The 20,710-nt window shown below is 59.4% G+C and overlaps 2 protein-coding genes across 4 annotated transcripts; one reads left to right on the forward strand and one right to left on the reverse strand.

Moving 5' to 3' along the window:
• Positions 1-1,105: 1,105 nt before the first annotated feature.
• Positions 1,106-8,881, forward strand: FKBP2 (FKBP prolyl isomerase 2). Of its 3 annotated transcripts, none has more exons than XM_067544035.1 (6): positions 1,106-1,257; positions 3,007-3,185; positions 3,471-3,583; positions 6,871-6,917; positions 7,416-7,451; positions 7,744-8,881. In XM_067544035.1, the coding sequence occupies exons 2-6, from the start codon at positions 3,018-3,020 to the stop codon at positions 7,803-7,805; spliced, it is 426 nt and encodes a 141-aa protein (XP_067400136.1). In that variant the 5' UTR covers positions 1,106-1,257; positions 3,007-3,017; the 3' UTR covers positions 7,806-8,881. The 3 variants fall into 3 exon arrangements, with proteins under 3 accessions (XP_067400136.1, XP_067400137.1, XP_067400135.1); XM_067544036.1 differs by lacking the exon at positions 1,106-1,257 and adding an exon at positions 1,330-2,053; XM_067544034.1 differs by lacking the exon at positions 1,106-1,257 and adding an exon at positions 2,368-2,584.
• Positions 8,882-9,912: 1,031 nt separating this feature from the next.
• On the reverse strand, positions 9,913-14,016 carry PPP1R14B (protein phosphatase 1 regulatory inhibitor subunit 14B). Its single transcript, XM_067544051.1, has 4 exons — positions 12,954-14,016; positions 11,490-11,573; positions 10,769-10,801; positions 9,913-10,299 (listed from the first exon to the last, which is right to left on the reverse strand). The coding sequence occupies exons 1-4, from the start codon at positions 13,170-13,172 to the stop codon at positions 10,231-10,233; spliced, it is 405 nt and encodes a 134-aa protein (XP_067400152.1). The 5' UTR covers positions 13,173-14,016; the 3' UTR covers positions 9,913-10,230.
• Between the last annotated feature and the right edge of the window lie 6,694 nt (positions 14,017-20,710).

Consider the following 20,710-nt stretch of genomic DNA (forward strand, 5'->3'; position numbering starts at 1 on the left):
CTGCACTCCCCCACCCACACATCACTCGCCTCATGAGGCAATGGGAGGGATGGGGCACAAGAGTCTGGGGGTCAGAAACAAAGGGGTTTGGGGCAACAGCCCTGGAGAAATGGAAGAGACCTCAAGCTAAAGCAGCCCAGACATCAGTGTCTGAAGCCAGGTTGGGGGTGGGGTGCACAGGGGCTCCAGCAATACCCGGGGCCAGGGAAGGATTGTATTTGGCTTACTTCAATTATAATTACCACCTCCCCAGTTTGCAACTGGCACATAGCCATGGCAGGAGACCACAGATCCCATCTGATTGCCCCATGTTTTGGACAGATGACACCTGGGACTCCAGGAGGGGGTGGCACAGCCCTGCGAGCAGTATCAGTGTCAGAGCATTGCACCAGGCATCTCTGAGAGCAACACTGGGACCCCCCTAAGCCCTCGCCTCACTACCCCAGCCAGCCACCCCCCATGCCTGAGCACTGAGTGAATGGGGCCAACAGCCTCCCCCAGGCAGCGAGCAGCACCAGATCCGGCCCCGTCATACCTGCACCCCTAGAAAGCCAGGTCGGCAGCTGGCACTATAAGGGGGGGCACCTTCTCCGCCCCCCCACTCTCCCACCAACCCCGCCCCCTCCAGCACTGTCATGGGGCACTAGCACCCTCTAGTGGGCATAGTGGGCATGTGCCATTTCTCCTGGGGCCCGGCGCAGACAGTGAGCCCCAGATCTGTGGGTCACGGAAAGGATGGGGGGGGGGTCGCAGGAGCCAGGGCAGATCGTGGGAGATACTGACGGATGCCGGGGGTCTGGAGACAGGGGCATAGAGTAGGGGGCTGGGCCCCGGCAGGGCACAGGGATGGTGGGGGACCTGGGGACGGGGCGCGTGGGGGGCCCGGGGTCCCCAGGGGGGTCAGCGAGGGGCACAGAGGACTCCACGTGTCACCGGGGAGGTCACGTGGGGTCCGGGGTCACAGAAAGGTCAAAAGGCCACATACGGTTCTATGATGTCACAGAGCGCCGGGGAGGCGGGGTCAATCCCGCTACCAGTAGGAAGGTCCCGCCCCCCATGGACGCCATTTTGTGCCTCCAGCAGCCAGACCGGAAGTGTCGGAGCTCTTGCCCCTGGTCACGCGGCACGCAGCTGCTCTGTTCACGTGTGGGGAAGATGGCGGCCCCCTGGGCGGCTTCCGGCGCCAGCCAATCAGGAAGTGGCTCGGGGGACGCTGCCGGCGGCTGCGCACAGGGGTTTGGAGCGGGGTCTGGCGAGGTGAGAGCGAGGGATGGGGGGGCCCGAGGGAGCCGCGGGGCCGGGGGGGCACGCGGGGGAAGTGGGGCCACAGGAGAGCGGGGGGCCAGTGAGAGGGGCTCGGGGCTCGGAGAGGAGGGCCCCAGATCACGGGGAGGCCGAGCCCGAGGCTGTGGGGACCCAGGAATCTGGGGGTGCAGTGAGGGGGGAGCCCCAGGATCAAGGGGCATTGAGGGAGACCGAGCTGGAGGCTGGGGGCCCCCAGGAATCTGGGGTCCTGAGATGGGACCAGTCTGGGGCTGTGGGGACCCAGGAGTCTGTGGGTGCAGTGAGGAGGGAGCCTCAGGATCAAGGGGGACTGAGGGGGGCCAAACCTGGGGCTGTGGGGACCCAGGAGTCTGCGGGTGCAGTGAGGGGGGAGCCTCAGGATCAAGGGGGACTGGAGGGAGCCAAGCCTGGGGTTGTGGGGACCCAGGAGTTTGGAAGGCAAGTGGGGCCCAAGTGGGAACCGCCCCTGAGGAAAGGACTGCAGAGGGTCCCTGTGGGGGGTGGCCAGGGAGAGGCAATCTGGATCCATAGAGAGTGGAGGCAGGGGGCCCAGGCAGGTGGGCAAGGCCCTGTTGAGGTCTGGGTGCCCCGCAAGCATATCAAGGGCTCCCCAGGGAATGGGGTGCCACCCTGGGGCACCCAGGGCAGATGGGCATTGAGGGGAACCTGCAGAGAAGAAGGGGAGAGCCCCACAGATCCTGACCAAGTGTGGATCCCCAGGGAGAAGCCAGCTCCTGTGGGGACATCTGGGGACATCTGGGTGCACAAGGTGAGGGATCCTGCAGGGGCTGGGGAGATGTGGGTCTGGGCCTGGGAGGCTATGGGAGGTGAGAAGGACCAAGAGGAGACCAGGGTTTGGACCCTCCAGAAAGCGGGGGACAAGAGAGTTGGGCAGGGAGAGAGGAGGCACCCTAAGTGAGCACAGGCAATGTGCATTATGTGGGGCCTGATATTGGGGGGAGGGGGGACTACAGACACATTGGGAGGGGAGCAGATGTCACTGGGGGGTGGGAATGGGACAAACAGGGAGACCCAACTGAGGCACACTGGGAAGGGGTGGGAATGGGGGCACAGACAGGGAGGCCCCCACTAAGGCACATTGAGGGGGTGGGAATAAGGATACAGGTGGGGAAATCACATTAGGGGTAAGCTAGGAATAGGGGGTGCAGCTGGGGAGACTTGGTGAGCTTAAGTAGAACCCACCGTCCATGAGATTCTCTGGCTGGCACACCAGAGGGCAGTGGTGGCTGGTGCTACTAGGGCAGGGAGCAGAGGAGAGGCTCCTTCAGCTGGAGAACAGGTAAGTGGGGCGTCCAGAGGCTCCCAGGCTGGGACAGGGGGATCTGGACGGATGAACTACGCGCCGCTGCATGCCCAGGGTAGGAGCTGGGGGTGGTGGTGTTTAGCGGTATGAAGCACCAGTGGAAGGCTTCAAAAATGTACAGCATGTCATGGTGTGTTTGAGTTGAGAGAGTGGCCATGGAGTGTGCAAGGGATTGGTTCAGGCCCAGGAAATGGGATGACAGCGCCGTCCTCTTTAGGGGATGCTGGCTCTGAGTTGGCCCCAGGGTGAGGGAACTGGCTGGCCCTGGGAGGGAATGGGTTATAGAGACTATCCCCTCATGGGGGGCTGGCTCCGGTCCTGCCCCAGGGAGCAAGGACTGGCTGAGACTGAGGACGAGTCTCCTTGGCTCATCTCCGCTAACTGGATTCTGTTTGCAGGGCCTTCCAGGATGCAGTCGAGCCGGACCACAGCGCTGCTCACGCTCTGCCTATGGGCTCTCTGCCAGCCGGTGCTGGGCACTGAGGGCAAGAGGAAACTGCAGATTGGTGTCAAGAAGCGGGTGGAGAACTGTCCCATCAAATCCCGCAAGGGAGATGTGCTGCACATGCATTACACCGTGAGTGCTGCCCGGGGCGGGGGAGGGGTGTGTGGAAGGGGGCAGTGCCAGCCAGCTAGGGCCTGGGGCTCTGCACCAGCAGGCATGGGAGGTGCCAGCAGCCAGAGCCATAGGCTCTAGGGCAAAGAGAGATCTGGCCAGTCAAGGTCTCTGGTGCCACAGTAGTACGGGGGAAAGGGGGGTCACAAGTGTTTGCCATTAGCTCCTGGGGCAATGTTTGTGTGTTGGGAGATGAGTCTTTGCTTGGGGGCAGGTGCCCGCATCTCACCCCCTCCTCTCCTCCAGGGCAAGCTAGAAGATGGGACCGAGTTTGACAGCAGCATCCCACGTGACCAGCCCTTCATCTTCTCACTGGGGACGGGTCAGGTCATCAAGGGTTGGGACCAAGGCCTGCTTGGGTAAACGCCTGCCCTGCAAACTGGGGGAGGGGATGTCAGCGCGCAGTCCCCTCACATTCAGCTCAAGCTGTGGCTGGAATCGCAGAATGAAGGACCCAGGCATATCCCACTCACGGTGGGCCATGTGACACAGGCCCCTCTAGCCTCCCTCCATATGTCACTAGGCTTCCCCCCTTCTCTGTATCCCTCCCGTGGTGTTAATCACGTTTATTACAACAGCCTCTGAGTGAGGACCCTCCACTGCGCAGACAGGCCCCTGCCAAGCTCCCCCTCCACCAGCAGAGGGAGTGAAAGGCTCCTGGTTCGAGCCTTGTCATGGATTTATGGAGCAGTTGATGCCCCAGCCTCGGTACAGTCTTGGAGCATCCTCTTCATTGTGCTAGGCCCTAGAACCATTCCTTTTACAAAGGATGAACCCCACAGCTCTAAGACTGGGTCCTCGGGCTCCAGCACCGCCTCTTTCTCTCTTGGACTCCCCAGCTCATGCCTGGTAGCGACTTTGCCCCTTCAGGAGATGATGGGATTTGCAGCGACTTGATGCAGCCTTTTCAAAACAGTCACTTGGCATCCACCATTAAAGGGGCCAGGTTACAATGGAAAACAAAGCTTCAGTCCAAGTCCATGCTGGCAGCATCACCTGCCCCATTGGTCCTAAGCCTGGAGTCTCTCTGCCCCTACGCTGAGTGCTGGCAGCTGGGTTCTGATCACAGTGAGCTCAGCCCTCAGTTCCTTGGTGTCCAGGTGCAGGCCTGCTTTGTCTGGATCTCCTCCTACCTTGGCTGGCATTTGTGGCCAGCCAGCAGGGCTCCCACTGTTTCTCTAGGGCTCTGTGCCTAGAGATAGTTCTTGATGGTGCATCTGCTCCGAGCTAGAGAGACCTACAGCCATCCCATCTCCCCTGCCCTTGAGGGGAAAGTAACCCCTTCCCACCTACGGGGTGGCAATCCCAAGTTGTTCATACAGATATGACCACAATTCCCACACTCTGCACATGCCTCCTGACCCTTCATTAAAACTTGGCTCCGCCTGCTCTGTGTGCAGAGATCTTCCTGCTGCTGCTGGCCTGCCATCGATCACTGGAGCTGTCCCATTTCCATGTGACTTCAGAGCAAAGAGATTAACAGCTCCTGTCTTTGAGCTGGATGCTGCCTAGTCCCACTCTTGGTCAGCAGCAGAGCTGCACATGGAGCAGGAATCTTGGCTCCCAGCCTCCTCTGCGCTAACCCACTAGACCCAAATCCTCTTCCAGAGCTGGGAATAGAACCCAGGAGGTCTGGCTCCCAGACTCCTCTGCTGTAATCCACTAGACACACTGAATATTAAGCCATACAGCTCCAGTAACGCTACTCAACTGTCCAGTTCCATAGCCAAGCTAATACCACCAGTGTTCCATCCCTAGCAGTGGTTACAGGTGGATACCTGGATGTTTTTCCCCCGGAGGGCGGGCAGATACACCACAAAGCCCAATGAGCAGCGGCTTTGCTACCACTTCTCTCTTCCTCTCTATGTCCATCTCCTGTGCTTCTCTTCCATTGGTTAACCTCTTTTTAAGCCTTTCGTCATTGGTTTGGCCCATCCTGTTTGTTCTTGGAGCCAATGCTGATTCTGGGGGCGGACAAGCTTATAACCAAAATCTCACAGAGAGGGTGCAGCAGACAGAAAATGGATCCACATGCATGCAAGCCACTCTGGGTCAAGCAACGGGGTTAGGATGGGGATTCTAGACCTGCCATGGGCTGGTCAGGTGCCCCAAACGTAATCCCCACTGTGTGGAAGGGTGGTACAATGGTTAGAGCTGCTTAGATTGCAAGGTCTCTATCTGAATGGGGCTGGCTCCTAGGCGGTACTACAAGACGAACAGGACACTAGCCTAGGAGACTGAAATCCCTGGGTTCCGTTCATTGCTCCACCACAGATCCCTGTGTGGCAAGTGACTCAGTTTCCTCATTAGCAGGTGGGGATAATAGCCGTGCCGCATCTCAGACCTCTGCTAAAGATTGAGGTGCCCAGATCAATACCAAAGCTAGGTCTAGAACTGAATCTTTCCTGCTCAGTCAGACATCCCAAGGCTGGAAGAGCCCACTGATCATCTCGCCTGACCCCCTGTCCAGCACAGGCCATAGGATTGCCACACACTAATTCTGGCTGACCTAGAGCAGATCAGAACATCCCGTCTTGATTTAACAATTGCCAGTGATGGAAAATCCACCACAGCTCATGGGAAAGATGAGTCCAAGTGAGGGAGACTGGCAGTCTCACCGATGCCCAATCTCAGAGCCCTGCGTTTAGAGGCCACAGTGCAACCATTGCACAAGCCGTCCTTAACCTGGATCAGCAGCAGACTTTGAGCCCCTTCAGATCCATCCGAGGCACTTATTGTTCGAGGTACAGCACACATTGCTTCAGGCAGGAACGAGGCATTGCCTGTCCTGGGTGGCTCTTTGCATGTCTGCTACCTTGTGAAGCTCCATAAGTTCCCCTTCTAAGTATGTTCGATGGAGGGAGTCTTCCAGGCGGCCCCTTTGGGGGTCCCTCAGCTCCTCAGTGGTGCACCTCAACATCTCATCCTCAGCACGGACCAGAGATTTCCAGCTTCTTTTCTGGATAACATTTAGAGGTGGTTGAACTCTGCCAGATCTCTGCATGCACAATACATTCATTCTGTGAAATACCTGCTATTTGTGTAAAGCGGTTTAGCCAGCTGTCTGTGCCGGTGGGGGATTTCTAGTTCTCACGCCCAGGAGATAACTGCAGTTGAAGGTAGATAGCCCATTGACAATTTGCCCTCAGACATTCGGAATCTGGGCAGTATCGACTCCCCCGTGAACTTGCCCATGATGCATTTTAGCTGTACAGACTACGAGCGGCAGAGGTGCACTGAGCTCTTTGCCATCGTGGAGTGGCGTTATCTGCCATTTTACTGATGACAGAGAATGTGGGGGTGGAGTGACTTCCCCAAGAGCTATAAAGTGAATCAGTGTTAGGACCAGGAGTGGAACCCAGAAGTCCTGGCTCCCAGCCCCCTGTTCCAGTTCACGGGACCCCATTCCCCTCCCAGAGCTGGGGGTAGAACCCAGGAGTCCTGGCTCCCAGCCTTAGCCTTTTGACCCAGGGGAGGGCTCTGAGTGGCAGGTTGGCAGGGGAAGCTGCAACTGATGCTTGCTGCTGTTGGGGCTACAGTAAGCTTCTGATCCTGTCCTTGCTCCCTTAAAGGGGCGGAGTGGGGGGATCTGACTGAGGGGTCTGGCGCTGTTGACTCAGCAAGTCTCACTGCTGTCTCCTTTCAGGATGTGCGAGGGTGAGAAGAGGAAACTGGTGATTCCCTCAGAGCTGGGTAGGTAGCCGGGGATTGGACTGACCCACCCTGCAGGGGTCCTGGGATACAAGGCCTTTCTCCTCTAGGGGGCGCCAGCCCAAGCAGGCAGTGACCAGTGATCGAACTCTTGGCACTCTCCAGTTTCCATGTTGCACTAAAGTCACCTGCCCAGAGCCACACCCGAGGGTGCTGCAGGCTGGGATTGAGTGGCATCAGTGGAGCTGTGGGGTGGGAGCCTGGGGCTGGGAAAGCAGGGAGGGGCCTGAGAGTCAGGGCTGAGGGGCATCAGGCTGCCCTGTGGGAAAGTGGATGGGTGTGGGTGGAGGTTGCGGGGGGCACTGCTTTGGGTGCCCAGAAGACACTGACATTTAGGGGAGGGTGCTTTTTGCCATTGTCTGGCCTCTTTCCCATTGCTCAGTCCCTGCCCGAACCTCCTCCCCCCCAGAGTTGGCGTTTCCTCCCTGCCTTGGGCTGGAGGATCAGTTCCTTCCTTTAATTTTTCTCTGTCCCCCCCAGGCTACGGGGACCGAGGGGCTCCACCCAAGATCCCAGGTAAGGCCACTGTGCCCCCCATGTGCTTGATCCCTGCCTATCCCTGTGGGTCAGCAGTGCCATCTCTGTGGACTGCCAGCCACTCAGATCTCCACTGCCTCTGCCTCCCTCCAGTCACTGAGTGGGACAGCCCCTCACTGCCTCCCCCACAGTGACATAGGGTCCCCACTGTGCAGAATGGCCGGGGATTCCTCTTCCGTTGGTCTGTCCCCCGGGGCACTCCTGCCCGAGTGGGGGAGGAGTGGGGCAGGGTTGCCATGGTGCCCCCCTGACTTTGCCCTGCCCCCTCCAGGTGGAGCAACACTGATCTTCGAGGTGGAGCTGCTGAAGATTGAGCGGAGGCCGGAGCTGTAGGCAGGTGGCACCTGCTGTGGGTGGGGAGAGGGCTGGGGGGCCCTGGCTTGGTGTGGGGTGTGCACGGTCACATGGGGGGCAGAGGATGTGTTTAAAAAGAAATCCTGGACGATCAAAAATAAAAGCACAGACTGGAGCTGCCCCAGTGTGTGTGTGTGTGGGGTGGGGGGGTTAGGAAGGGAGAGGGTCTCTGGAGAACAGTGGGGGGCAGAGCAGGCCCAGGAGCACTTGCTATAGTGAGAAAGCAAAGGAAATGGAGAGCTGCGATTTCAGGGAGGGGAGTGGGGGCCGGGTAGAGCAGGGGGGCAGGGAGTCAGGACTCCTGGCTTCTCTCCCTGGCTACAGCCGCCTGCCTGGTGCTGTGAATTGTTCCCCTGTGGAGCAGCGCTTCCTGTCTTCGCCACACGGTGGCGCCTGGTAGCTGGCAGGAGTCGGCTGCGTGGCAGCCAAGCTGCCTGTGACCCGCTTTCCCAGGCTGAGGCGAGCACCCTGTGCTCTGGCCCGGGGCTGGGCCTGGGCAGGGGAGGAGGGAAACCTTGGGCACTGGCCTGGCTGGGGAGAGGGAGCTGAGCTGGGGGCAGGCCTCGACCTGCTGCAGGCCCACTTCAAAGGCAGAGCAGGCAGCATGTGTGAACCAGCACCAGTGACTCAGCCTGCTCCCCGAGCCGAGCGGAGAGGCAGCCGCCGCGCCCTGGGATCAGCAGGGCCCCTGGCGGGACGGCCGGGGCTGTGGGGTGGGAGTGAGGGGCACCGGCCGAGCTGGGGGGAAGATCCCGGGCTGGAGAGCAGGGACTACAGCTCAGGACTGAGGGGCACCGGCAGAGCTGGGATGGGCACTGCCCCACGGAGAGGGGGGGGGGGGGTGCCAGGCCTGTGGCAATCGCATCCATCTGATGTCAGGCCTAGCCAACACTGCCCGGCAGGGTGGCTTGGGGACCAGCTGGGTTACTGCTGGGGGGCAGGGAGCCGGGCTGAGCGGTGTAGAGGTCCTGGGCGCACGTGTTCCCCCTGCAGTGGGGTGCTGGCCCCAGCTCCATCCGGCCGGCTCCCAGCCGCCCGCTGACCTCAGGCCGGAAGCACGAAGCGCGGCTGCCGCCCGAGTCATTCCAGGAGCCAGGGACATTCTTTCCGTGCTGAGCTCAGCCCTGCCACGAGCAGGGGTGGGGGAGGGGAGGCCATCAGCCTAGCCTAGATGGGGCCTAACTGGCCTCCTGGGGCAGGGCCATCGGGGCCCATGGAGCACGGCTCCCTTCGCCCTGCACAGCCAACCCGTTGCCAGCGCTGGGACCTGCCTTGCCACCCCTGTTGCCATAGCAGCTGCTTCCCTGGGGGAGGGTCCTGGGGAGTGTGGAGCTGGCAGCAGCTGTGGGGGGGAGAAGGGCTGCTGTGTGGGGGTACTGAGAGGCTGGCACTGGGCACCCTGCTCCTTGGGTGAGCCCCTGGGTGGGGCTGAGCTGGCCCTTCCTCTTCATGTCTTTCCCAGGTGATTTGCAGATGCTGTGGCCTTGCCTTGGTGCAGCTGATCTTCCACCCCTCTCCCCCCAAAGAAAACCATTAGCCACAATTAGCATCCAGACTGGGCCTGTCAATCAGCTGGCAGCAGCAGAGTGTTACCCTGCTGGGGATCATCCTCCCTCCTCCTCCTCCTCCCCTCCTCCCCCCCCCCCCCCCCGCTGGGAGCACTTCCAACTCCAGGTCTCTCCCTGCTGGGAAATGGGGTCCAGTCTGGGCCTACCCCTCCATGCCCACTGTCAGAGGATGGTATCCCCTGCCACCCCCTGCTCCCATCAAAAGATGCTTGAGAAGTGGGGAAAGGGGCTGCAGTGCACCCTATAGTGGGGGATGCCCTGCTGCTTCCCAACTCTCTCCTATGCTTGGGATTGTCCCCCACACACCCCACTGCCCATTCACCCCCCCCCCCACTTACCCTCATTGATTCCCAGGCTCCTGTCCCCATTTATACCAGGCACTGCCACCTTCTTATTTCCATAACTGGCCCACAGTAGTTTCCCCAAGTGGTCCCCCATTCCACGCACCAAGTCCTTGGCCCTCTCCTCCAGGAACCCTGGCTCAAACCCTGCCCCCCAGCTCAGGACAGCAGCCCCCCAACTCTCAAACTGTCTTTTATTAAATTCATATAAAAACACAACAGAAAATTCATTTAATAATTAAAAACCTCAAAAAAATCCTTAAAAAATCAAATCATAACCCCCTGGAGTGTCCCCCACTACCAAAAAAGAGGGGTCAAGTGGGGTATTGCTAAGGAGCTGTCCAGCCGGCTAGTGATTATCAATGCGCTGGGGAGGTTGAGGGGTCCCCTCCTTCTACACCCCCAGACTTCAGAGGGGGCTCCCCCACCCCAGTCTGGTGCCATTGGTTGTTTTTCTCCCCCCTCATCTGAGAGAGGTGGGTCTAAGGATGGGGGTCATTTCTTCTGGGGGGTGCTGAGCTTCTGCATGCCCCGGATCTTGTCAAGCAGGTCTCCCACGAAAGCCTGGTGGGGGGAAGAGGAGAAGTTATGGGGTGCTGTAGGGGTATGCCCTTTTTCTTTCTGATAGAACCCAGGAGTCCTGATGCCCCCCCTTCCCTGCTCTAACCCACTAGGCCCCACTCCCCTCCATACACACACGTGCCACCTTCTCCCAGCCTGGTTCCCTCCCCCACCCCCAAACTACCCAGGATCTTATAAGGATACAGCCCCTGCCCAGCAGTAGGTTTCAGAGGGCCTCAGAAAGCAGCTCTGGAGAGGAAGCCCCCCTGCCCCAAAATGACAGGTGTGAGGGGGGGGAACTTGGAGAAGGAAGAGCAGCTGCTGACTCCCTCCCTCCCTCCCCCCTGGAGATTGAGCACAACAACTGCTGAGGGGTGTGAAGAGAATCATCCTCCCCCTCCAGATTGGGGGGGGGGGAAGAGTCCCAGTGTTTCTGGCGCCTGTGTGGGATGGAGGGGGACCTGTCACTCACCTCCGTGGGCTTGTAACAGTCGACCAGGAGCTCCTGGGGAAAAGGAAGGAAACGGGGTCAGGGCCAGAAGGTGGTCCCCCATGGGGCAGATACGCACCCACACTGGGCCCAGGTTATGCCCCCAACATAACTGCAATTGCAGTGCAGCTAGCCTGACCCCCATCCCTGCCCCATGGCTCGCCCCACCATTCCCCTGTGGCTCAGTCCATGCTTGATTTCCTCCCCAGCCCAGAAGCCAGCCCCAATCCCCCACCTTTTAGCCCTTCCCTTGTGGCTCCCAGCCCAGCTCCCCCTTCCAGCCTGGTCTCTGCCCCATGGCTTCCCAGACCCCACCCCACAGGTTGGCACCCTTGGGTTCCCCACCCCCTCAGATTGCATAAGCACCAGCCCTGCACCCCAATCCCTCCCCTCCTAGGCTAGCTCCCCCCAATTCCCACCCCAACAAGCTGGCACGCACCCCCTTGGGGGGCTGCTACATGCCGCAGACAAGCCACTCCCTGCAGCCAGGGCTAGATTCCACCCCCACAGCCTGCCTCTCTGCTGCCCCAACCCTTCCCCCTCTACTCACCTCCTCCCCCCATCATCCCAGGCACCTCACTAGTCCCATGCCCACCCTGCACTCTCCCCCTTATCCCCTGGACTACCAGCTGGGCCGCACGCCACCCCCAGGGGAATGATACAGCATGCCCTGCCGGCAGGGGAACCCTGCTGTGCCCCCTACCTTGACCCTGGCTCCCCGGGCATCATCGCTGCCCATGTCCAGCAGCTCATCTACATCAATCTCCAGCTCCGGGATCTCCTCTTCCTGGGGGAGGGGTGGAAATAATGGGGGTGGGGTTAGTGACTGAGGGAGCATCCCAGCTAGTCACCCACCCCTGCTCACTTGCTGCAAAGAACAGGCCCAGCCCCAAGCTCCCTCCTTGGCTGGAGTCAGAGCAGTGCATGCTGGGAGCACTCACACACACATCACCCAGGCTCCCCCCACTAAGACAGACTGGGAACAAGGGACTGGGGGAGGGATTAGCAGTTGGAAGAGTTTTAGCAGCACAACAGGCCCACCCTAATCAGCTCATCCACCACCCCAGAAGCCAGGATCACATACCCCCCCCACAACCCCCCCAGCTAATCAGCTCCCTGGCTAATTAAAATCAGGAATTGAGCTCTCCCCCAAGAGGGGGCATGGCAGACACCAGCCTGAACAATAGGATTCAACCCCTCAAGCAGCTCCAGCTACTTACAGCCCCATTAGCCATCTCAGAGACAAGTCTCCATATGGTGCATCTGGCCCTGTATAAACAGCCCTCTGCCTCACCCCAGAGGTTGCTGCATCTCAGCCCCGGCAAGGGATCCCAGCATGCAGCCCCTCCACCCCACCCAGGCTGTGCGCTATTGGGAGCCACGGAAATGCAGAGGGAGATTCAGAAACTGGAAGTTTAGTCAGCTGGAATCCAAGGAAGAGTCAAGGCACCCCTGCTGACCCCCCTTTCTATTGGGGGGGGCTCCACATATACTCCCTGTGGGCCCCCCCCCAGCAACATCGAACACTGATCAGTGACCTGAGTGACCTCCCACCAAACTCCCAAATACCCTGGACTGGTCGTCTAACCAAGGGGGGCAGAGAGGCAAAGGGGTGGGGTAATTCCCCGCGGCCATTTAAGAATTAACCCTTTAGATTCCATCCAGCCCCACTGAATCTGGAAATGGGCGGGGGAGGGGCAGGCTCCAGGCTGCCTGTCCCCACCCCAGCCAATTCCGCCTCACTCCACGAGATACGGATTAGAGATTTAAAGCGATTACAGCCTGCAAGGAAATCCTGGGAACTAAGCAGCGTGAGAAATTTGGGGGAAGTTTGAGGAAACCCCCCAGAATGGGGGAGGGGAGTAGCAGCTGTCCACCCCGCCCCCAAATCCACCAGCCGCAGAGCGGATCTGGGGGGCGCTCGGGTGAGGGTCGGAGTGGGATGGCGGCTAATTGGGGGGGGGGGACAGTCATGTGAGTGTGCGAGGTCCTCTATCGTCCGGGTGTGGGGGACTGGCAGGGGGTCCCTGGGCGAATGGGGGACTCCCCGAGTTGGGATGTAGGGGGACCATGGGGATTTCAGGGAAGCTGGGGCTCGGGGGTCCCTGGCAGTCAGAGCTGAGGGGCTGTCCCGGGTCGGGGGGGCGGTACGCGGCCCCCGCAGTACCTGGCAGTCGTACAGCTGCGTGAGCTGCTCCAGGATCCACTCCTCCAGGTTCAGCCGCTTGCGAAGCTCCTTGCGATCGTATTTCACCGTGACCTTCCCCTGGCGCCGGCCCGGCCCCTCCTCCTCCTCCTGGCCCGGCTCCCCCGGGGGGCTCTGGAAATACACCCGGGGGCCTGTGGCCTCTGCCGGGCCGCTCTCCGGGCTGCAAGGCGCTGCCATCCGTTGGGCCGAGGACCCGAACCGGGTCAGAACCGGCTCCCGATGCAGCCCGAACCGGGCCCACGTGGGTTCAGCGCCTCCCGCTGCTGATACCGGGACCGAGTCTCAGCTGGAGCCTGCGCTGATGCTGCCTCTGCCCAGACCAGAACCCGGCCCACGTGGATCCAGGACCGAAACCACCTTCTGCTGCCGATACCGTGATGGAACCAGCTCCTCTCCTGCCTTCGCGGGAACCAGAACCAGAACGGATCCTCCTGCTAGTAGGGGGTTGCGGTTCTGCCTCCAAGGAACCAGGACCACGTGCAGTCTGGGCCAGACCCTCCTACTGACGGAACCGGGACCAGAACCGCCTCCAACCTAGTACTAGGTGCTGGATCGAGATTCACTTTTTGTCTGCACCGAATCGGAACCAAACCCACGCCCGTCCTGCCTGTTCTGGGACCACGTGCAAACCGAACCGGGGCCGAACCTCCTCCCGGGACTCCGATTCGCTTCTTGACCGAACCTAGTGCGACCAGAACCGGGTCGTGCTGGTGCCTAGGCCTGAACTGGGTCCGGATCCCCCTTTTCTTCCTGGCGTTATTTCCGAACCGTGGCCGGGATTAGAACCAGAATATGGAAAGCTCCCTCTCCTCCTGCCGGAACCGGATTCCGAATCCGCCTCCTGGTGCTGCCGCTACCGGGACTTCCCAGCCCCAGTTGCTAGTACCGGCTCCGCCCGGCGCTGTCCTGGGTGCTGGTACCGGCACCTCCGGTACCAACTCACTCCTCCCGCCGCAGCCGCCAGTACTGGTTCCTCCCCGCCTCTTGCTCCCGGCACCGGTTCGGTTCCGATCCGCTCCCCCCGCCGGCCCCTTTGTCCCGCTGCTGCCGCTATCGCTCGCTCTTCGGCTCCCTCCCCCGCCCCCTCCCCGCCCCCTTAAAGGGGCCGCGTGTCTGTCTGTCCGTCTCCCCTCCCCCCATCCCTCTGTCCGTCAACACCCTCCTCACGGGAGAGAGGAAGCGAGGTGAGGCTGTGCTCTCGCCTCTACCCAGGAAAGCGTCTCTGTCCGTCAGTCCGCGTCCCTCCCTCTCTATCCGCCTGTCTGTCCGTCACCCACACACACTAGGGGGTGGGGTGAAGTCAGGCTGCCGCCCCCCCCCAACACAGCATCTGTCTGTCCTATCCAGCGGGCAGGGTCTTTCTGTCCTCTTTCCCTCCCCCCCCGCTCTGTCCCTCCACAGGACGGGAAGGGGAACTCAGGCTACCGCTCCCCCATCTGGCTGTCCATTCCGGAGATGGGAGATCAGGCTGTGCCTCCCTCTATACCCAGGGGCTGTCTTCCCCCTCCCCCATGGGGGTCTGGCTGCCTGGAGAGTGTTTGTCCAGTCCACAGGGGTTATTCTCTGCCTGCAACCTCGTCTGTCTGTCCATCCATTAATCAATTCCTTCCTTCATCTAATCCCCCCCCCCCCCGCGTCTGCCTGTCTGTACCCTCCAGGCATGTCCATTAGTCCTTCTGTCTCACAATGGGGAAGGGGGAGTGTCTATCTGTCCATAAGGAAGGAGGGGTGGGTATCAATTTGTCTCCCCCCTCCCGAACTGTTCCCTCAGCCAGCCGATCTGCTTGCTGCTCCCCAGGTCTGTCCGTCCTTGTCTATCTGTCTCCATCCTTCCTGTTCCACTATGGCAAAGCAGGGATGGTGGGGGAGGAGCAGCCTGGGAGACAGCAAGGAAGGAACCCCCCTGCCCATCTGGCTCAGGCTGAAGTTTGGAGGAGGGGAGGTTATTTGCAGAGGGTAGAGACAGTGAAATAGCAAATGGGCTAGAGCTGGGGGGCTGGGAAATCGAGTGACCACCCCTAATGCTGGTGGAGCATGGGGGCTGTTTAGCCAAGCATCCCTTGCTTAGTGCTGAGATGCAGCCACCTCTGGGGTGGGGCACATGGGGCTATTTAGACAGGGATCCCTTGCCTGGTGCTAAGATGCAGCCACTTCTGGGGTGGGGCCCAGAACAGACCAGCGTTTAGGCTCCTGCAGAGGGGTTTCTAGAGACAGAGGAGGTGCAATGGGGGGAGATTTGTGGAATAGAAAGGCCTGGAGGCCTGGGTTCACACATTCTCCTTCTCATGTAGAAACCTCCAGGGAGAGTGGGCTGGGACATGTTTTCCTTCTTGCTTACAACCACGCTGGGGTGTAGCCCCCCCACCTTTCCACGGGGTGCAGGAGAGGGGTCAGCAGAAGGAGGGAGGGGTGATGGCAGAGAAGTTTCAGCTGGTTGGCGGGGAGGCCACTCCAGAGAGGTAGTTGGGGCACATCTCTGGATACAAGGGGGCAGCAGCACCTCAGTGGGTTGCAAATCCTCCCCGGTGCATGCACACACCACCCCTGATTCCATCGGGAATTTGCAGGCCCTTGGGATGGGTGCCTAAGGGCTGCTGTCCCTTTAAGAACTGGCTCCCTGCCGCCGGCCTGGCCCAAGGCGTCGGGGAAACACGTGGCCGGGAGTAACAGAGCTGCGATTCAGCAGCTTCCTGCCCTGGCTCGGCCCCTCCCCCCTGCGCGACCCGGCGGGCCTGGAGCAAGCGCGGCAGCTGTGCCTGGCAGCGACCCCCCCTCCCCGCCGCCTGATCCGAGCCCCCCGCTGTGTCTGCGCCCCCGGCCCCCAGAGTGACCCCGCCACAGCGAGCACCCCCGTAGCTGGGCACCCAGGGACCCCCATACGTCCCCCAGCTAGAGGCCCCCCGTCTTCCACCACGCTCCCCCAGCATGCGGCAGTTACCATTGCCCCTCCCTTGCTCACCGCCCCAGGCTGGTGGCACGGCCCCTCCTAGGCTCAGCAGGGGCAAGGGCAGCGATTAAATGGCACCTTGGGAGGTGTCCAGATCAGTGGGGGTCCCACTCCTTCCCCAGGGGGTGGCTCCCCAGTGTGGGGGGCTGGGAGCCAGGACTCCTGAGTTCTGTCCCTGGCGGGGGAGTGGGGTGGGTCCCTTTTTACAGCTCTATGATTCTATTGTGTTTCTGGGAAGGAAGTGGGGACTAGTGGTTAGAGCTGGGCAGGGGACTGGAAATCAAGCCAGAGATGTCACAGCCACCATGGTTAGAGATGCTGGCTGCTGCCCCACAGTCTGGATTGCATAGCAGCCACACTGCATGCAGCTGCATCATAACCCAGTCCCATGCACTGTCCCCATGGGGACTGACTGCAACACAGGGCTGCTGCCTGTGAGCATGGGTCAGTGCAATCTGTGGTGGTCCCAGGAATTATTCCCCTGCAACATGCCGGTGGTGCTATGAGCTGCAGGGTGTATGCAGCACATGAATTCATTGGTGTCATGCAGCCTACATCATTCTCATGCTCTGTCCCCATGCAGCTGGCAGAGAGTTGGGGGGACCCATTGATGCAGCTACAAGCATGCACTAGGGTCAATGCAGCTTGCAGTATTTCATTAGAGCCAGAGAACCCTGCAACAATGCACCCTTTCATTGTACTGAGTCTGACCTGTGCAACAGGCAGGGGGTCTGTGGCCCTGCGAGCTACCTGCAGCGCACTGATGCAGCCCTGTGCATGCATCCGAGGCAGTGGTGCCTAAACTATTCCCACACATTGTCCCCATGCAGCAGGCAGGTGTTCGGTTGAATGCAGCAGTTTGCATTAGGGTCGATGCACACTGTTCCACTGGCAGGTAGGGCCCTTGGGTGCAGGGAGCCCCTGTGTGGCCCTCACAAGGGGGTTCAGATCCATTCATGGAGCCAGGGCTGGGTTTCAGGCACACAAAGGCAGTTCCCTGGGTGGATGCTGCCAGCTGCAGCCCGACACTACCACCTGCTGGCTACTTGTGGAGTTGACACAGCAAAGACCAAAGGGAAATGCAAGGAGAGTCCTGCAGCACTTCAAAGACTAACAAATTTAATTTCTGCAGGCATAAGCTTTTGTGGGTTGCAACCCACTTCCTCAGATGCAAGAAATAGAAATCAGATAGGGAGTATGTGTGTGTGTGTGTGTATATATATATATATATATATATATATATATATACACACACACACACATCCAAGGGTAAGGAACAACAATGGGGAGGGTAGGTTTTAGCAAAGTCCAGTCAGTTAAAGTAGATGAGGCCTATTCACAACCATTGATTAGAAGGTGAGTATGTGTGAACAGTGACAATTACTTCTTGTAATGAGAGGTGAAGAAACAAATTGACAGAGCCAGACGGGTACCCAGAAGTCACCTACTACAGGACAGACCCAACAAAGAAAACAACAGCACACCACTGGCCATCACCTACAGTCCCCAGCTAAAATCTCTCCTACACATCATTAAGGATCTACAACCTATCCTAGCAGATGATCCCTCACTCACTGAAGCCATGGGAGGCAGGCCTATCCTTGCTTACAGACAGCCCCCCCCAATCTGAAGCAAATATTCACCGCAACCCTACGCCATACAACAAGAACATTAACCCAGGAACCTAAACCTGCAACAAACCCCATTGCCAGCTCTGCCTGCACATCGACTCTAGTGACACCATCATAGGTCCTAACCGCATCAGCCACACCATCAGGAGCTCATTCACCTGCACATCTACTAATGTAATATATGCCATCATGTGCCGGCAATGCCCCTCTGCCATGTACATTGGCCAACCTGGACTGTCACTACGCAAAAGAATTAAATGGACACAAATCAGACATAAAAAATGGTAACATCCATAAACCAGTCGGAGAGCACTTCAATCTGCCAGGACACTCTGTAACTGACTTGAAAGTTGCCATACTTCTACAAAAAAACTTCAAAAACAGACTTCAGCGAGAAACTGCAGAGCTGGAACTCATGGATTCACCCACAGAGGGAAGGGGTGGGGAAGTGGCTGCTGCTGTGAGCTGAGGGCATGCCAGGACTGGGGTGGGGAGCCCCAGCTTGGGGTAGCAGGGAACTGTAGGTTGGGGCTGTGGGGCACCAGCAAAGCACAGGGGGAACCCAGGGCTGGGATACCAGGCAGAGGGGGGCAGATGCCCTGTAGGTGGAGACCCAAACACTCTCTTTAGCTACATCCAGACGGTGCTTCTGAAGCCCTTCGCCCCGTCTTGGCTCCCACCCTGCCCCAGACCCATGTGCTGCCCTTGGCTCCAGTACCATACTCACTCTGTTTGCTCTTGTTGCAAATTCCCCCAGCCTGGCTCTTCAGGGCACAGCCCCTCCTCCCCGAGCATCGTTTATTCCGAGAGGAAGGGCTGGCAGGGGGGCTGTGGGGGAGGGAGCAGAGGCGGATGGAGGCCCTGGCAAGGGGAATAACCCCAAAGGGATTCCATGCAGACAGAAGAGTGTTGCCCATTTGTGGAAGCTGCAGGGCCAGGGGTTGAGGCTCTCTGGAGTGGGAGGGAGGGGGGTGCAATAGGGCCCCCTTCTGCTGCTCCCCACACTGGGCACTAGGTAGCTAGATTTCCCCCACAGCATCCCATTCCCACAGGACTCCCTGAGTCCTAGGACAGTGGCAGGTGTGTGGAGAGATGGCCCTGCTGCCTGTGTCTGGGCTCATCTCTGGTGACTCCTGTTCTTTCCCCATGCCCATGTCTGACATGCTGGAAACTGCCTTGGGATCCCCCTGCCTGATCTGGGGCTAGGGGGTGCTGTGCTGCAGAGTGGGGCACTCTCCCATTGAAGTCCATGCTGACTCTAGCCCCCCAGTGCAGTGCTATGGGACTCTGTGCTGCAGGGAGCAGGGGGGTCAGGAGGAGGTGCTCTGCCCACATAATCAGTATTGACCCCAACGGCAGCCTGTGCAGCCGGGGCCAGGATGGTTTATTGGCCCAGCTGGTGACGCCTTATGCTCAACTTGACGGCATTCCTCTGTCTGGCTGCACATCTGTAACGTAGTAAGTTTAGAACCCCCCAGCCCAGCAGTTCCAAAACGTCAGGGATGGTTCTAGGAATCCAGGGGTGGCACCGTCTGGATTTTGGGGAAAGTTGGGGGGAAAAAACAAAAAGGAGAAACAGGCCACACAGAGCCTCTGGCATCTGGTTAGGAGAACCTCAGCTTCAACTGAGTCTGTAACTGTCAAAGACCCAGTTGAGGGCAGTAGACAACATCTTCCAGCACAACTCCCTAGCCCAGCACTGCCCAAGGCCCAAGGGGGTTTAGAGTGTTGATGTCCTGAAAGAGAAAGATAGGAGAAATATGGGGTATAGGAATGGGGGGGGGGGCACATAGGGTCTCTGGCATGAGGGGAATGGGGGATCCCGGCATGGGGGGAAGAATGGGGGTCTCCAGTATGAAGGAAGGGGGAGTCAGAGCCGCAGGCATGAGGGAGGGGGTGGTGGGAGATGCAGAGAGTCCCTGAAATAGGGGGGGATAGACTAGTGGTACCCAGCGAGCTTGGGGGATGGAGGGATTTGAGGAGCCCTGTTGAGCTGCAAAGTGCGTGACCCTTCAGCGTTAGCTGCGATCCAAAGCCCAGCTCCTGAATCTTTAAGCCTGGCATCAGGGGCACATCCCCACACAACTGCCCCCTTACATCACTTCTTTCCCTTGTTTCAATCCCCATCCCAAACGCCCCCTTTGGCCTGAATCCCCAGAGAGGCTATTTCCAGTGGGGGGAATTATTAGATCAATATGGGGGGTTAAGCTTTTATGGAGTGTAGTGTAGCTCCCCGTCCCATTCCAATGGCTCCCAATCAATCCAAACCCCTGAGAATGAAAAGTGGTGTTTACATCCTAGGATATGCAGGAAGTAGGGCCCAGCACAGTCAGCGTAGGGGGAGGCAGGGAGGCTGCTAGGCTGCTATTGCAAAGGAATGGGGTAGGGGGATTGCAAGCCTGGGATGGGTGTGGAGGGGGTGCTGGGGGCAGACAGAACCTGCTTCTTGCTGCTGTTTACGTGATCCCAGCCCTCTGGAAGTTGAACGTGAAGCTGTTTCCTCTATGGAAGGAGGCCAAGCTCAGCTGGCTTATGCAACGCTTCTGTTAAATATCTTAGGCTATGCAGGGTGGGGCGGGATGGGATGTGGGCAGGAGTCCCCTGGGTGACCCCTGGGGGCTCAGTAGGGGGCAGTCGCCTCTCCCAAGCACTAGTGAGCCCGATGTCGTTGGGGGCGCTGTGCTGCCCGGCGTGGGGTGAAAGCTCAGTAGGGGGCGCGTTCCCCTTGCAGCCAGTGCTGGCCCCAATGCCCCAGTTTGACGCTAGAGGGCGCTGTGCTTCAGGGAGCGGAGCTAGGGTCTCGTTGGAGTAAGTGATGGTTTGTTATTGTAGGGTCTCTCTAGTCCCTAGCTCTGGGAGGAGGTGGGGGTGGAAGAAGCCTTTCTGGCGCCTGGTACCTCTGTAATGCACTGCCAGTCAATGTTCATGGAATATAAAACGACACAAAACCTTCCCTCTGTTCCGGGGCGGCTGGCCCTTTAAGAAGCTGCCCCTCCCTGGGGAGGAAGAGATTTCCCCCCCCACTGAGCCGCGTAAAGGGCCCGCACCTCTGCCCTCACAGCCTCTTAAAGGGCCACCCCCTCCTTGCTCCCTCCCTTTTCTTAAAGGGGCAGCACCCCCTGAGGGGGGGAGGGGGG

The sequence above is a fragment of the Emydura macquarii genome, unplaced genomic scaffold, assembly GCF_026122565.2.
Source record: "Emydura macquarii macquarii isolate MOO-44397 ecotype Brisbane River unplaced genomic scaffold, CSIRO-AGI_Emac_v2 contig_968, whole genome shotgun sequence".
Classification (NCBI taxonomy): Eukaryota; Metazoa; Chordata; order Testudines; family Chelidae; genus Emydura; species Emydura macquarii.

Bases quoted from the DNA above. Each gene is read 5' to 3' on its own strand.
- FKBP2 (XM_067544035.1), top strand. From the start codon at position 3,018: ATGCAGTCGAGCCGGACCACAGCGCTGCTCACGCTCTGCCTATGGGCT. The intron at 3,584-6,870 runs GTAAACGCCTGC...GTCTCCTTTCAG, and splicing joins TGGGACCAAGGCCTGCTTGG to GATGTGCGAGGGTGAGAAGA. The intron at 7,452-7,743 runs GTAAGGCCACTG...TGCCCCCTCCAG, and splicing joins GGCTCCACCCAAGATCCCAG to GTGGAGCAACACTGATCTTC.
- PPP1R14B (XM_067544051.1), bottom strand. From the start codon at position 13,172: ATGGCAGCGCCTTGCAGCCCGGAGAGCGGCCCGGCAGAGGCCACAGGC. The intron at 10,802-11,489 runs GTAGGGGGCACA...CCTTTTCCCCAG, and splicing joins CCCGGGGAGCCAGGGTCAAG to GAGCTCCTGGTCGACTGTTA. The intron at 10,300-10,768 runs GTGAGTGACAGG...TCCCCCCACCAG, and splicing joins ACTGTTACAAGCCCACGGAG to GCTTTCGTGGGAGACCTGCT.